This window comes from Microcebus murinus, chromosome 11, assembly GCF_040939455.1.
Source record: "Microcebus murinus isolate Inina chromosome 11, M.murinus_Inina_mat1.0, whole genome shotgun sequence".
Classification (NCBI taxonomy): Eukaryota; Metazoa; Chordata; class Mammalia; order Primates; family Cheirogaleidae; genus Microcebus; species Microcebus murinus.
In genome coordinates, this window is record NC_134114.1 from 45,089,176 (window position 1) to 45,106,873 (window position 17,698).

General features: G+C 36.1%; 1 protein-coding gene across 1 annotated transcript in view; it reads left to right on the plus strand.

Annotated features, from left to right (window-relative positions):
* IPO11 (importin 11) overlaps window positions 1-11,589 on the plus strand; it is a 197,985-nt gene extending 186,396 nt beyond the window's left edge. The window contains exon 31 of the mRNA XM_012784031.3: window positions 10,742-11,589. Coding sequence (XP_012639485.1) covers window positions 10,742-10,906 — 165 coding nt within the window. The 3' untranslated portion in view covers window positions 10,907-11,589. The remainder of the gene's footprint in view (window positions 1-10,741) is intronic.
* Window positions 11,590-17,698: the final 6,109 nt, after the last annotated feature.

The window sequence follows — 17,698 nt, forward strand, 5'->3', positions numbered from 1 at the left end:
TCCCTGCCAAGAAATAGTGAGTTAATGCAGGTCTTATAATATTGCAATTTCTGTAACAATATTGCTATATCAGAAGGTGGTCAAGATGGAAAGTTTTCATTCTCCATTCAGTCCCATCATATTCTGTCATTTTTTAAATTATTGATTTGCAGTTTGATGAAATGATAGTCTCAGTTCTTGAAAGAGATTGAGGGCACTGACTGACTCATTAAACTTTGTCTTTATAGGTTTTCATTCAACATTTCCTATTTATAGCACTTGTGCTTTTCAGTCCTGCACCTGAATGCTTGACCTTGTAGAGCATTTTATCAAGAGACTTGAGAGTCTCATCAGATTTGCTCAGTGGTCTCACTTCTTGGAACTATAGAGGCAATTGGAGTAATAAGATATTAGGAAGCAGGTGTTTCCTATGGATGGTTCACAGTTGTAATGTTCAGATTTCTCAGTCCATGTAATAAAGTTATAGATAGAAATAAATGATAGAAAACTCACATAGCATATCTAAAGATGGCATTTAGATGGCAGAAATCTTATGTGATTTTTCCTCACTTTTTCTTTATCCTCTTTTCATTCTCTGCATCACCTGGTATCTACATACAATAGGATCAGTGTATTGTGGCACATACATGATTGTATAGTATATTTTCTCACAGAATAGACAAACATGAATGTTAAGTACATTTCTGAGAAGTAAGTAATAGAATCAAAGGCATTCCTGGGTTAGTAATACTTTTAGATATCTAGCAGTCTATTTTCTAATTTAATAATTGATGTGCATAGCATATCCTTAAATAGCCTATTATCCTTTCTGTATAAGTCATTTTACTTTAATGACAATAAGATAAGCAGAAGAACATTTTCTATTAGTTAGTTATATATTGAAGTTGATTTTTTTTTTGAGACAGAATCTCACTGTATTGCCAGGAGTAGAGTGCCGTGGGGTCAGCCTAGCTCACAGCGACCTCAAACTCCTGGGCTCAAGTAATCCTTCTACCTCAGCCTCCCGAGTAGCTGGGACTACAGGCATGCACCACCATGCCCAGCTAATGTTTTCTATATATATTTTTAGTTGGCTTTTTAAACCCCTTCTGAGTTTATCCTTATTGTGAATTTTAAATGAAATAATATATGGGAATGGCTTATTCTATACCTAGCATATGTCTTGCTTGTGGTTGGAGTTTAGTAAATGTGGATATTATATTTTGATTTCTGTTTAATTGTTCTGATGAAGATCATTGCATCCCAAAGCACATGTGAAGAAATAAACAGATGTTCTGTTGCTCAGCTTGGGCTTAAAATAATTACTTAGACTAATTGCTTCAGTTGTACATTTCTGTCAAGCTTACTTGGCGAAGATTTGAAGCATCTTTCGATAAAAGCATCCTAGAATAAAACTGAAAGTAGTAGAGTAAAAATACCCAAGTAATAACAGTCTAGAACTAATGGAAAGAAAAAGAATTATATCAGAAAACCTTTGTTACAAGCTAATTGCTTTTTGTCACTGAGACATGTATGTACTGTTATTTTGATCTCATGAAGGCTAGGCCCCAGTGTTTATAGACATAGCAATATAAAATAATTCCTTTACTTACAAGTTCATCATTTAGAACTTGTACTCCAAAGCTCCTTAAAGGACAGCTTGGGTTTTACAGTGGGTGTAAGTGATGATTGAATTTGTATTGCTATGCCCTATTGATGAGGTGAGTCTGGTTGGCGTCTGCTGGACTCATACTCTTCACTAAGTAAGCCACAGAGTTAGAGAAGTTTATATCCAACAAATTTAGATATTTAGATATTTAGAATTTTAGAAATAACTTAGAAATTTAGTTATTTTAGATATATTTCAGCAATTGATAGCTATATTACAGCAAAACATTTAGAGGTCATAAAAGAAGGAAAATTTTAAGCAAAGGTATTTTAGTCAGACTGAGGAATTTTTGAAGACCCCCGTGGTTAAATATTATACTTATAATATTTATAATATTAAATATTATATATTGTTGTAGATAAATTTTCCTTTAAGATTTTTAGTTGTTATGTACCTAGTGTTTTTATGTATAATTTACAATTTATAATTTTTGTATAATAAACTTTCATAGAAAGTTTATTATTATTCTTACAAAAATGTTCTGTATTTTTCTAGGGTAGAAAACACTTTTTCTTTTAAGCAAAATTCCATCTGAAAAAAGTTTACAGTAAGTAGTTTCTCAAAAGTTATCATAGGGTATATGGAGAATTAAAAAGTAAATAATGACATGCCCCATAACTTAAGGAAAATGAAAGATTTAGTTTCACTGAATTCTTGCTGAGTGAAATTGCTGATTAATTAAGTAAAATATAATGGAAAACTTTGTTTCAAGGAATAAAAATCTCAAAGAACAAGAAATATCCTGGTAAGTAGCACCACAGGTACTAAAATTCCATACCACCTTTAAAGACTAAATTCTTTGTGGGTTGAAGCATGTGTCAAAAGATTGTAATTACCAACAGAGGGAACTGATACGCGGTTCAACCAGAGCCATTCTTAGAGTAATAATTTTAAAACCAAGCAATACTGGGTTACTTCCTCATTAAAATGTAGTATATGGGCTTTTGAAATGACGCAGGCTATTGAAACTTCATTGATCTAGTGTTACCCTGGAGTCAGAAATTCTGGGTAATTATCTTTTGCTAATAACTGAAACTTGTTAAGGTTCCTAATTTTATCTTAACCATTTTAATATAAGTATTTCTTAAGTGATCATCTAACATTCTTGGTGGACGAGAGTAGGGAGTAGACACATGGAAGTAATGAAAAGAGAACAAAACCAGGAATTTGGAAGTCTATATTCTAGTTTTCCTGATGTCATTAACTTGAGAAAAACCAACCTTGGATGTTGTCCAGAACTTGAAGACATCAGTTTTTTCATCTCGAAAAATAACTTACTAGCTAAAAATTGTATAATTGAACATTTATGTAAGTAAGCTAATTGAGATATCAGTTGTAGAGCAGATTGTCCCCATAATAAATGGCCACAGAGGCATGTACTTTTATAATTCCTGAGACCATTTTTTAGAATAACCTTTTTAATTTGGAGTAGTTTTAGTTTTACAGAAAAGTAACAAAGGTAAGGTAATACAGAGAGTTCCATGTGCCCCTCACCTAGTTTCTCCTAATGTTAACATCTTATGTGCATAGTACATTTATCAAAACTAAGAAACCAACATTGGCACATTACTATTAACTAACTCCAGACTTTTATTTTTATTTCACCAGTATTTCCACTAATACTCTTAGTTCCAGGATGCAATCCAGAGTACTACATGTTGCATTTAGTCTAAGTCCATTTGTAATGGTTTTCTGTCTCTTCCCATTAATGCCAGATTGTGAACTGAGCCTCGGTACGGCTGCCTTTGTTTTGGTTTGTAGCAGGTTTTTATCCCTGTTGAATTTATGCATTTAAACAAATCTAAGATAATCATACTTGTTATAAATGTATGGAAAATAAAAATAAACAATTTCTTATTTTTTTGACCAAATTCTCCTATGAATAATTTGATTGAATTTGGGCATGTGGGTGCCAAACCATTTTGATTGTTCACAGACCTTTGGAAGTTAATTCCCTGTAAACCACCTCCCTCACCCCAATATATTCTTGGTGGTTGCGGTTTGCCAGGTTACTGAGATCTCTGGATTGTGACCTGTTGCTGTCTGTGAAGAAGACTAGAAGAATTTAACCTGAAGTGAATTAAAGGTTGGCTTCTGTTCTGTTTTCCTGCGATTAGTGTACCTACAAATGATGCATGTATGTGTTATTTGATGATACATTATGGTGGAAGAGAAAACTTTAGCCACAATGCTGGACTTGATATATTTTAACAGACCCTAGAAGTAATACGGAGCTACATTTAGTTTCTCAGTGAAAGGGAACACCATACTCAAAAAGTGGCAAAATGGTAAAAAAGATGATGGAGATGAATACTCAGTTACAAAGGATTGTTGTTTCTTTTTACATGATGGAATTAACCTTTTTCAGCATCTTTAAAACACTAGGAGGGAAAACTGGGGCACTCTCTGATATCATATAGTGTGTTGGAAGAGGGGATGTAAAATCCCCAAGACTTTTAAAAATTACATATGCAGTACATCTCATCTCCTAAGACATAGCAGCTTCTGAGTTGAGGGGTGAAGTACAATGTAGTTTGAAACGGATAAATAATTCTTATCCTTTTGCCCTGATGACATACATATACTCAACAGTCATTGGTATATTCTTAACATATATATGGTCACAAGAGAACAAACTAAACCCTCAAAATAATAAGTTTTCTCATTGCATGTTAAGATCAGGAGAAAACAGGCATAATTTTGGATAGTTCCGTGTGGCATAAATTGTATGTATTACCCCCCAAATCCCATCAAATTAGTAAGCTTATTGAAAAACGTTGTTTACTGTATGTTTCCCATCCTCTTGTGTAAAATTATGTATTAATATTTACCTGTTTCTGGAGTATACATATAGCCCTAATCATTGTGCTACATGCTACATGCATTAGTCTGCTAGGGCTACCATAACAAAATATCACAGACTGGGTGGCTTTAAACAACAGAAATTTATTTCTCACAGTTCTGGAGGCTGGAAGTCCACAATCAAGGTGTTAGCAGGGTTGGTTTCTCCTGTGGTTTCTCTCCTTAGCTTGCAGATGGCCACCTTCTTGCAATATCCTCACATGGCCTTTTCTCTGTGTGCCTACGTCCCTGATGTTTCTCTCTCATAAGTGCATCAGTCATATTGGATTAGGGCCCTACCCTTTTGGCCTCATTTAACCTTCAGACCATATTTCCAAATACAATCACATCGTGGGTTAGGAGTTCAACAAATGAATTTGGGGGTCTGGGGTGGGGACACAATTCAGTCTATAACGTTATAATTATATAAAATTCAGAAAAGGTCAATGGTGTGGGGGAATAGTTAAATAACTTTATTAAGAATAACTAAAATATTATTATAGCTCTTGAAATTTTTTAATAAGTCTAGAAGGAACATACTAGAAGTTTTGTTTGCTGAGTCTTTGATTAGCCAACATCCTATAATTGAGAGAATACTTATAGAACATCCTAAGTGATAAATTTATATAATTTATCCTCAAGGGATGATGGAAATATAAGTTGTTTCTCAAAGTGGAACACCAAAACTGACTCAAAAAGAAATGGAAACTCTAAATAGACTTTTAACAAGTAAAAAAAAAAATTATATTAGTAATTAAAAATCTTCCCACACTAGAAAACTTTGAAACCAGGTAAAAAAAAAAAAAAATCTTCCCACAAAGAAAAGCCCAGACACAAATGACTTCAATTGTGAATTTCTACCAAGCCTTCAAAGAGTTAATATCAGTATTCTACAATTCTTCCAAAAACTAAAGGAGGATGAAACCTTTCCTTATTCATTCTGTGAAGCTAGCATCACCCTGATACCAAAGCCCAACACTTCACAAGGAAGGAAAACTACAGACCATTATGCTTCAAGAATATAGATTCAAACATCTCCAATAAAATACCAACAAACTGAATCAAACAACATAAAAAAAAAATGATTATACGTCATGACCAAGTAGGATTTATCCCAGGATTGCAAGATCGGTTTAACATCTAAAAACCAATGTAGTACACTGTATTAACAAAATAAAGAATACAACTACATGATCATTGCAACAGATGAAGAAAAAAAATTTTGACAAAATCCTGTACTCATTCATGACAAAAACTCTTAGGGAACTTCCTTATCCAGGCATGCACAGGACATCTGCCAAGAACCTACAACGAATATTGTATTTAATGGTAAAAGACTGAATGCTTTCTTTTTAAGTTTGGGAACAAGAATGTCCACTCTTGCCTTTTCTGTTGTAGTACCGGAGGTTCTGAACTGTGCAGTCAGTTGAGAACACTAAGTAAAAGGCATCCAAATTGGAAAGGAAGAAGTAAACATGTCTTTATTTACAGACGACATGAACCTATTTATAGGAAATACTAAGGAGTTAACCCAAAGATTATATTAGAACTAATGAACAACCACAGCAAAGGTTGTAGGATACAAGAGCAATGTAAAAAGTGTCTGTGAAAAGGGAAGAAACTTAGTACTTATAGAAAGGCCAAACATTCCTAGGTGTCCCTGTCAGAAATAGAATGAAAATTGAGATAGGAATGATAGGGTTTTGTTGTTAGGTGGAATTTTGAGGAAGCTGGAAGTAATATAAAAGTCATAGTATCATTTTGGGGTGCTATATAATATGAATCTTAAGAATCTGATCCCCCAATTTGCTGATCTAGTGCACATTTAGCCACGAGATAAGCAGATTTATATTCTCTCCTGTTCCAAGTTCCAAATAGTTAAATGCTCACTTGACGTTGATAGGTCCTTAGAAACTGCAACTTTAAGCAAAAAAGAGTATAGCAAGTCCTTGAATCACATTGTTTCATTACAATATTGGTGAGGTAAAAAAAAAAAAAATTGGTTTTGTTATATGTCATTTCACTTAAAAGTCGTAGTTTCCAAGAATCTATTGACATTAAGTGAGGACTTATTATATTCAAGAGTCAGGTAGGTACCTCTGATATCACAGTGGTTGTTAGTGCATGTATGATTCAGGAGACTCCACATTTAATTTGTTTAATTAAGTGTTTTATTTTGAGATGATTGTAGTTTCACATGCAATTATAAGAAATAATGCTGAGAGATCACATGTACTCTTTACTCAATTTCTCCCGACAACATCATGCAAAACTATATATTACAACGATACCACAACCACAATATTAGCATTGATAGGAGTCAAGGTACAGAAAGCATTTCCATCACAAGAATCCCTCATGTTGCCCTTTTATACTTAAACCTACTTCCCTCCTGCTTTGCCCCCATTTGTGGTATTTTGAATGATTTTTCTGTTGAAAGTTGGACATTTTTGGTATTGTCGTAAAACTGAATCTTATTTAAGTCTTCTGTTTTAGCCAGCTTCTCCTGACACTGCTCTGGCAGGGAAATGAGGGTGCCACCTTTTTTTTGCTGGGTGAGTGTCTGAGGCCAAGTTCCCCGCTAAGCCCCACTGATACCTGCCTAGGGAAGAGTGGAGGGAGTCCAGGCTCCCCCGTGGTCTCCACTGATATTGTTGAGGGATGGGTTGAAAAACTGCAGTTTTTTCTGTGATATTTGGCTAACGTAGACCAATTATTGCCTACAAGTTTTCTGTCTTGCCAGGCTGTCCTTTTCCTGGTTGCTGGCTTCTTTAGCTCCAAGTCTGGGGCATGGTAGGCAAGGAAAGAGCCAGGGAATTCACCACTGTATTGTTCCCTAGAAGCTGAGTCTCTAGTCCTTTTGCCCCCTTCTCCCCACCTTTGGAGTCTTATGTTTGTTTTATGTATAATGTCCAGAGTTCTTAGTTGTACTTAGTGGGAAGAATTAGAAAAAAATATTTGACTCTATTATTTTGAAAGCGAAAGTCTCCATCACATCTACCTTTGCAGTATATTTGCTCCATTGCCAGCTTTAGAATTTATTTATTACATTAGAAAACGAATTATTTTCTCAAGAACATACTACCTGGTAAACCTAGTAGGAATTTTGTATTTTCTCATATGAAATTGGGTGATTAAGGTTATCATAAGTTAGATGGTCATTATTTGTATAAAGGTAATAGTTCTTTGAAAATGCTATCAGTGACTTGAGTGTCTCTTAATTCTGACGACTATAGGCACTATTAGATTGAAATAAATGAATCCAGATTTGTAGTGGATGTGCAGGAATGATTCTTTTCTAAAAATCTTTGACCAACTGATTTCACATAATATTTTTTCAAAGAAGGTGTTAGTAGCTATGATTAATGAATGTGTACCGCAAGCCAAAAGAGACAGTTATTTGCTAACAGGTGTTTTGGCTTTAAAAAAATTTGCTTTTTTAAAAGATCTTTTAAAGGTATAAATTGCAGAGTCCTTCTTCCCTCCACAGCTGTCTTCCTAAAAGAAATTAATGCTTTTGATTTTCATATGACTGATCACTACATTCTTGTTTTATGTAATACTGATGTACTGCTATATCTGGTGGATTTTAGTATGGTGATACTTTTTATAAATCTTTTGGAAATTAAAGTATGGAGATCTGATAAGTTAACTGTTTATAGTTTCTTACAGTAAATTGAACCAGAGCATTTAAGCGATGCTATTAAGCTTCATTCCTATATAGTTGGAGGGACTTGATGAACAGCAATTTTAAACTCAGGTGCTTTTCACTCATATTGTAGCAGACAGTTTTAGTTACAGACAATTTACTATGTTTCAACAAACTCCACATCTTCCTCATTGGTAAGAAATCTATTTCTTTTTTTAATTTCAAAATATTAAGAGGGTACAAATGTTTTTGTTACATGGGTACCTTTTATAACTCTTAAGTCAGGGCTTTTAGTGAGCCTATCACCCGAATAGTGTTCATTGTACCTGACAGGTAGATTCTTATACCTCTCCTCCTCCCCCCCACGCCCGCACTTCTTGATTTCCCATGACCTTTACATCACTTTGTGCCTATCAGTTAGCTCCCAGTTATTAGCAAGTACACGTAGTGTTTGTTTTTCCATTCCTGAGATACTTTACTTAAAATAATGGTCTCCAGTTCCATCCAAGTTGCTGCAAAAGACATTATTTCATTCCATTTTATGGCTGAGTAGTACTCCATGGTGTGTGTGTGTGTGTGTGTGTGTGTGTGTGTGTGTATGTATACACACGGGTATGGTGATAGCTCATTGTGGTTTTAATTTGCATTCCCTGATGATTAATGATGTTGAGCATTTCTTCATATGTTTGTTGGCCATTTGTCTATCTTCTTTTGAAAAACTTCTGCTCATGTCTTTTGCCCACTTTTTAATGGTGTTGTTTATTTTTTTTCTTGCTGATTTGTTTGAGTTCTTTGTAGATTCTGGATATTAGCCCTTTATCGGATATGTAGTTTGCAAGAATCTTCTCCCATTCTGTAGGTTGTCTGTTTACCCTGTGGACTTTTTTCCTCTCCTGTAAAGAGGCTTTTTAATTTAATCAAGCCCCATTTATTTTTGTTGCTGTATTTGCCTTTGGAGTCTTAGTAATTAAAATAATATTGAACATTGTTGCATGTTGCTTAAGAGAGCAAATATTTTAAACGTTCACCTTCAATTTCTATGCATTTTATGGAATGATATCTTCAGACTTGTAGAGACAGGCCTTTGTGTCTGCAGTTAGTTCTTGGTGTGCTTTCTCCTGTCTTCCATTGAAACTAGTATTGAAATTTACCTTGCCTTGGATTTATCATGTGCTCCTGGAATGGTCATATATAGGGTTTAATTTCATGCCAGTTGTATCTCTCCCTATCAGTTGCCTTTTCCATTTGTTGTCTTTATTTTTAAATCTAGTTATATTGCTCAAATAGTAGATGTGATTGTAATTTAGCTACTTCATCTATCAATAACAAAATTGAGTACTAATAAAGAGAAGGATTTCCATGCAGCCATATCAGACAAAATGCATGCATTTTACTTAAAGCCTTGCAGATGTTCGGTTTTATTGATAATGAGATCAATGTGCAGCTTACAGCAATGGTGTATTATTTTTCAATTGTTAAATTATAAAGCATTTAAATAATGATAACACCAGTGGTAAGAACAGTGTCAGAACCCAAAAACGTATATACCTTTTAAGTTGGTGCAAACCATCAGGAAGGTACAAACCATCAGGAAAACAACTTGATAATGTGTATCAGGAGCCATAAAATTGCCTATGCCCATTATTTAATCGAGTAATTCTTCTGAAATTGATAGAGAAAGCTATCCTAAGAACATAAACTGAAATGCAGAGGAAAGGCTGCATACATAGTAATATGGAATGATGTTTGTGATAGACTGCTCAGCAAAATCATATTTCATATTGTATTTAAACTATACTATGATCACATTGACATGCCTGTAACAAAAATTATAATAGATTCAGAACTCTTAAAGTATGTTAGAATAGAATTTTTGTGATAATATAAATGCAAAGAGCAGTACTAATTGTGTATACATGTATGTCTGAGCATACCACAGGCATAGAAAACTAAAAGCAAGCAAAATATTTTCTGTTATTAGTATTATCTTTAGGGAGTAAAATTATGGGTTACATTTTATGTAATTGTACTTTTTTGTTTTCCAAATATCCCGATAGGGGAGGAGGAGTAAATTTTTTTAAATTATCTATCTATTTTTCTTTATATTTATTTTTAAATTTTTAACTTTTTTCCTGTGTTTCAGTAGAAGCATTTACATGAATTTAAATACCATAGCTTATCAGGGTAGGCAAACAGTGTCTTCTCTCTCCATCCTGAGGGTACCCCGCCGCGCTAGTATACCTGATCTTCCTAAGGAGAATCAGGACAATGTGTTTCAATGCTCTTCAGCATGTTCTGTTCCTTTTAGGGTGCTTTCTATCAGGGTTTGATGCTTTAAATGGATGAATCTTAAGCTCTTGAGAAACTGAGCTAATCAGAAAGCTTGTTCAAAGGGCCCTCAGGATCTGAGGATAGACTAATTGAGTGAAATTTTCTTTTGACAAATTTTTTCACTATGAGACCATTTTAGAATCCCTGTAAGAAGGGAAGCCGAAGCAATTTTTATTACTAGGGAAGAGATTTCAAAGAACTTTAGTAAGTCACTGTAAGATGAACTTGTTTTGGTTCTCTGACACAGTTTGGCTCCTTTCTGTTTCCGACAGCTGGCACTGAAGGACCCTGTGCACACGGTGTCACTGCAGCAGTTCGTCTACGAGAAGCTCAAGGCGCAGCAGGAGCTACTGGGAGAACAAGGCTTCCAGTCCCTCATGGAGACGGTGGACACAGAGATTGTCACCCAGCTACAGGAGTTTTTGCAAGGATTCTAAGAGCACATGCCATGTGGCTGCCTCCCCTTTCTGAAACAAGCCGAATCCCCAGCCTGCCATTTGTATGTGAGAGCCTGCTGAGATAAAGAAATCACTAGCCTATGAAAATGAAGATGTGAAGTGAAGACCACACATTTTTTACTATAAAACATAAAAAATAAATGTAAATCCTACATAACTAAAATCACAAACCTATTCCTCAAAAGAATTTAATTTTATATTTATGAGGGGGCCCTGTGTTTACTAGAGGTACATTTGATGATAATAGCTGCTTAGTTTCCTGTTAAGAGAAGAAACTGTTTGATTACCTTTTCATCATGTACTCTTAACACTCAAGAAGATGAAGGCTAATGTCTGAGATGTTTTTCTGCAACCAAAATTAGTTAGATTTGGCTGCCTTATCCCTTTTTTAAACTAACAAAACTACAAGTATGAAAAATGACAAAGCTGTTCAGCTGATACAATTAAATAAATTTGTGCACCATGAGAAAATATATAGTAACATATATATTACTAAGATTATCTTGCAAGGGAGTTGTTTTCATTTGACATAGAAAATGTGTTTTATCAGACAAAACCTTTTATTTTCATTCTAGTAATTTGATACAGGAATTAGTAAAGGCATTTTTCTCTTGTTATGTTTCCAGTAAATTTATTCAGTCTGTAAACGTACATTGTAAGCCCACAAAAATGAACCTGTGGTACTGCTGTACCAGGTGGGAGACCTCTGGTCATGATTTGGTCCTAGTTCCTTTGTTATTCCTGAAAGCCAGCAGCCCTGTGAGCACCGAGAAGAACCGGGCAGTCCCCAGTCCCACTTGTGCTGTGACAGTCCCTCATGGCTGCACTTGTCCCTCTCAGGTTCCTCAGTGCAGGGGTGCGTCTGGGCTTCAGTGATATGGGTGCACCTCGGAGGACCCAGCAGCCATCCCCGGGGTACCAACACTGACGTAACTAGTCTTCCTTCCTTATTCCTCCAACACGCAGTACATAAAAAGGGGAAAAGGAGAATATAAAGCCTTACTTTGTTTTACTTCGCATTTATTGTAAGGAACCTTTAAAGAATTTTTTAGAAATACGCAGAAGCAAGGTTGGAAAATGTCTTATCTTTCTATAGAAAGTTGGATACGGTATGTAACTGCGGGAAACCCACTGCCCCTTTGTAAGCTGTGGAACCCAAAATGTATTGGGATATTTGATGTTTTCAGCAAGAGGAAGAAAATATGGTCCAAATTAAATTTTCCAAAGATACCTCACCTTTGACCAATTTGTCTGATTATTTTTCTTGCCTCACACAAAAAAATAAGTCCTTAAAAATTGCCCACTGCATTATAAAAGGGAGTTTTCTTTTATACGATGGCTTATCATTATTTTCAGTCTTCAAGACTGATCTAAGAAGAATTTCTGTTGACTCATTTGAAGCACTAACCCCATTAATGTTATCAGATATTCTCAAATGTGCTCCAGTTTTTCCGTTATAGTAAAATACCCATCTTTCTAATTCCTGACAGATTTCATTATGGTGCCATAGCAAATATTACCAAAATAGCTACCTGGCAAAAAAAAGTAAAATCTTAGGGCAAGAGTTTGAATAATTGTTTTAACTCATAGGTTAAACTCATAGGCTCCACAAATAGCTCAAAAATAATTCATGTTTGCCTTTGGACTCTAAGATGAGGAAAAAAATAAAAATTTATATATCTTGAATTTTTAAGTGCTCAATTGACATAAAATGTAATTATTGATTTACAGAATTCTATTCATTAACAATGTTATAGTAAACATACTAAGTTTAGGACAAGCCGGGGCTCTGGTTGAACTGTGGCTCCTAATACAAGGTAATGATCGTTTCTAGTTCAAAAACATACTCTTTTCTATTTATTTTATATTCCAGAGACTTCTCCCAACCCTCTGACAAAGGCCCATGGGATCAACAATAACATTTTAAAGTTTTATTATAAATTGGTCTCTCTTCTCCTCCTGCCTCCCCCCTCCCTCCCACCACAAGTCATGCCAAAATACTCGCTTGTTCTCTTGAGAAATCTTCACTTTAGGCCTTTATTTTACCTATTTCTTTATTCACCTAGTATTTGTTGAGTTGCTGTTTGGTGCCATGGTGCTGTGCTACATTCTGGGGTTAGAACAGGATACCTCCCTTCATGAAGTTTTACAATTCAGTAGGAGGAGCACAAACGTTGCCAACGTGACATAAGAAGACAGGCATTCCGATGGAGTGCACATTGGGAGGCAGCAGGCATGCAGGGCAAGAAGCTCATGTACAGAAAACGATGTGGTCACTGTGTCATTTGATAGCCATTTGAAAACTACTCTCAAACAGCACAGTTTGGCGAGCTTATTTAAAAGGAAACAGCAATATATGTAACTGGACAGCTCTCTGACTCCAGACTCACAGCTATTTGAAATCACTCTAACATAAAATAATCAGTGAGATTTTGAAAATGCTGGATTTCTGTAGCCTCACAACTCAATTTCTATTCCCATGAATTAAAACATAAGGCTCACCTACTAAGGGCCTTTTCTTCTGTTTTGCCAAACCTTATAAACCTCAAGTGAGTAGAAATTGGTAAATTGTAGGAGAGGTAATGAAGGGAAGACAAGATGCATGTCATGAGAACACAAATACTGTTCTTCCCCTAAATTTTAGGAAAAAAAAAATTATCTACAAAAGCATTGAATAATATAATGAACCACAGTATACCCTTCATCTAAATGTAAGCATTTTGCCACATTAACTTCCTCCATATATGTGTGTGTATACAGGTATATATACATAGACACACACATACAGTATTTGCACTTACTTTTGCTGAACCATTTGAAAATAAAGTACAAATGCTACAAAAGTTATAACATTCATCCCAAAATACTTTAGCATACATCTAAGAATGTTATTCCTCTACATATCCGCTAATTCCGTAAATGCCCAAGAAAGTTAACATTAATAATTTCTAATAAACACCTTATATCCCAATTTTCCCAACTACCCTAAAGATGTCTTATACGATGCCCATTTGTTTTTTGATCCAGAATCCATTTGTTTATATGTTACATTCGGCTGCTTAGTTTTTAAATCTAGACTAGTCCTTTTTTCATGTCTTTGGCCTTTTTGAAGAATCCAAAGCAGTTATCCTGTAGGATGTTCCTTATTGTGGAATTTTTTCTGATTATTTCCTCATAGTTTGATTCAGATGAACATTTTTGGCAACAACTGCGTTGGTAATGTATACTTTATGTGACATCACGTCAGAAGGCACATTGTGTCAAGCGGTCTCTATTAGGATGCTGTGATGGTTAAGGCAGTACCAGCTTCTCCATTGTAAGGATAAGTTTTGAAAGAATATTACAGCCCAGAAGTTTCTGCGGTTTTTGTTTCATTTTTTACCTGAGTCACAATTTTTACCACCACCAGCTTGCCTATTCATTTACAAGTGCTGCAGTTTTGTTTGACCCTATAAAAATAGCATGGCCGAGCTATGAAAAAGGCATATTAAACCTGGTACAAATTTTATCTACCTTAAGTCTCATAAACTCCTGTGTGTTATGGCACAGCTTTTAGCCAAGAATCATTTCTCCAAGAGTTTGTGTTTGTGCATGTGCACGCTTTTATGTGCTCTCCCTCTCTCTCTCTCGTTTTTAAGTTATGTAGTTCTTTGTGAAAACCAATATAATCTGGACTCACACACCACTAAAAATGAAAGTAAACACTGCCTTTCCCATTACCAAAGCACCGTTTTTGGATTTGGAAACTGTCAGCAAAGAGGCAAATACGCAGCAATACTTTTATCTTTTTAGTGTAGTAGGACTTGTATTTGGGCTGAGCCTAAAAGGCAGCAAGGCGCCAGGCTCTAGAGCATTTTCTTTGAGTCTGGTTTAGGGTGAGAAGCAGTATATTATCATCTGGCAAAGTGAGGAGAGAAAAAATAGTCACCTCCTAAAATGTGACACTTTGATCTTGGTATCTCAGTAGGACTATGACATCTGCTGAAAAAGTGGTTTAAAGTCACATTTTACCCCTTAAGAAGAAACTGCACTCTGTCCCAAACTAATCCCAATTATACGGAACTTGGTGTCCCATGAAGTGGTGAACAGCTGTTCATCTGGCAGTAGAACGTGGACTTTTTCCACAGCTCCATGCTGTTTGTCTGAAATTGAGCTTTAGAGTCCTTGAGGTGAATACTTTCATACCCTGGAAAAGGGCTGTAGCCACTGGTTGGAGTTTCTCTGTTCTTACTTCTGGGCAATTGGACTCTTGGTCTGAGGGACTCTTTGTAGGCAGAAACACCTGGATAAAATTCATAACTGAGAGTGAGTGACTATAGTTTCTCTTGAATTCTTACCGTACAAGTGAAGAGTCCCTGATTGGCTAAAGACCTTTAACAAGCAAGATTTTGCTCTTTGTTCCAGCTAATGCCTGCATCCAACCCATCAGGGTCTGTATGTTGGAATTTATTTAACTAAGTGTGTTTTGAAGAACAGTCTAATATAGGAAAGAAAGTATTGATGTCTGGTGATCTGACCCTTTTTCCTTCAAGGTGAAACATTGATTTTCATGATGACAGTGGGGAGTTGTAACCACTGCCCTGTTTTTCAGTGCCCTGTTTGGAAATGTCCTGCCCATTTCTTGTTATGAAATACTGACCTTTACCCTCTTTTCTACCAAGCACTCCCCTGCACAAGTTTCCCCTATCTAATTATGTGCTTGTTTAGAAATTCCAGAGATTGAGTCTTGAAACAATCCAGACCCCCACCAGAAGATGACCTCAAGGCTGCAGTTAATCTACAAACAGCCCTGCAGATGGCCTGCCCATTCACCAGGTGGAACAACCATTCAAGATAATCATTAGGGCAAGTCAACTGACCAGCACCTCCTTGCCACTCCTGCCCTTTTAAAACTCCTACCCTCAGACTAAGACTTTGAAATGGTTTCTTTGAGGCATGAGCCTTAGGCATTTCTCCATGGCTAGCTCAAGTCAATTTTCTTCTACTACACCTCCTCCTTGCTATCTGCTTTTGCAAGGGGCAAGTAGCTGAGCCTGCACTTGATTACAATGCCACTGTCATTTCCCAGTGGAGCAAAAATAGCATGCAAGTACTTGCTCGAGCAGGTATGGCTCCAGGTAGGCTGAAAGCATTTCTGTCTGTCTGCCACTAGGCAGATGGTTGTAAAGTGGGAAATAGGCCTTTTGGCTAGAATTCTGCTTGTTGGGGATTTTTATTTTAAGGGGTTAGGTTAGGAAAGTCCAGAGATGAGACTGTGATTAGACTTGCAAATGAGCTTGGATTAATAGTTTTTCTCAATAGCTTTAACCTGAAGTAAGATCACCATCTCATTTCAAAAGGGACAGGTCATTTCCACAATGCTCTCTAGGTTAGCCCCCAAATGGCTTTTTTCTTTCTTTTTTTTTTTAATGAACCCTGCAACTTAACCAATAATCTAGAGGAGCAAAACTTTTTGATTGACAGGAAAGCTGTAGCTCGTAAAAGTGTTCACTGAACTCAGAAATGTATTGACAGCCAGGGAAGGGAAGTCTATTGATAGATCTGAAGGTAATCACAAACTAATTGTGACTCTATTTAGGCAAGGAAAGGCAGCTTGGTTATTTCTTTTTTGGATTGAAAGGCACATGTCCTGTGCTGTCTCTGGCAGTGAAATCAATACCATGAAATGGCCTTTTCCTTTTAGTCTTGTGTGTTTTTACAACACAATGCATTGAGGCATGCTGACAGGTGAGCAAATTCAATATTATATGTACCGGATGAACCTTCTAAATGCAACTCACAGTTTGGAAATATGAGAACCTAAACTTACTGAAATAATAAATTAGGGAACTGATTATTTTAAAAGGTTCTTTATACCTTTCAAAAGGCTCTTCCTTATAGACTTTGACTAAAGGAAGAAGGTAGACTTTTGAAATAATTTTTCTTAAGTAATAGAGTTGCAGAACACTAAGGGAATTAGAGAGAGATGATATTCTAACTAGTCATGTCCTAGATGAGGAAATGGGTCCAGAAAGGTGAGGCCTACACCCGTGGGCCCCAGCAGGTTCATTGCCTGCTACTCAAGAGGAAGCCAATACACTGAGCAGAGTTACAGCAGAGAAAGAGTTTAATATTGCAGGCACCATGTGAGGAGGCAGGAGGAAGTTCTCAAATCCATCCTCTTGAAAATTGGGGAGAAAGAATTTTTTAAGATAGTTTGGCGGGCAAATAGCTAGGCAATTGGGTCTGCTGATTGCCTGGGATCACAGGAGTGTAGAAATTGTCTTCTTGTGCTGAGTCAGTCCTGGGTAGGGGTCGCAAGACCAGTTGAGTCAGTTCCTTGGTATGGACCACTGGTCTGGGTGGGTCAGCGAATCCACTAGAATACAGGGCCTGGAAGATATCTCAAAAAGTAGCCTTAGGTTTCACAAGGCTGATGTTGTCTATGGGAGTAATTAAGAAAGTTAAGAATCTTTACGACCATCAGTTATAACTATGTAACCATCAGTTGGCAATTATAGGAAAGCAAACTATGGGACAATAGCTGGTTATATCCTTTTTTAAAAAGTTAATGGCTGCTTAAATTTACAATATACATTTTAAGTAGTCTAAATCTGCCTTCAAATAACACTGTTCCTCATGTGTAGTGCAGGTACATTACAATAGAGTGTTCCCATTTCCTCCCTCCCATCCCTTATGAAATTACTGTCACTCACTTCACTTTCATATGTTGCAATCATCCAAAACACTGTTGCTGCTATTACTTTAAACAATTATCTTTTGGATCAAATA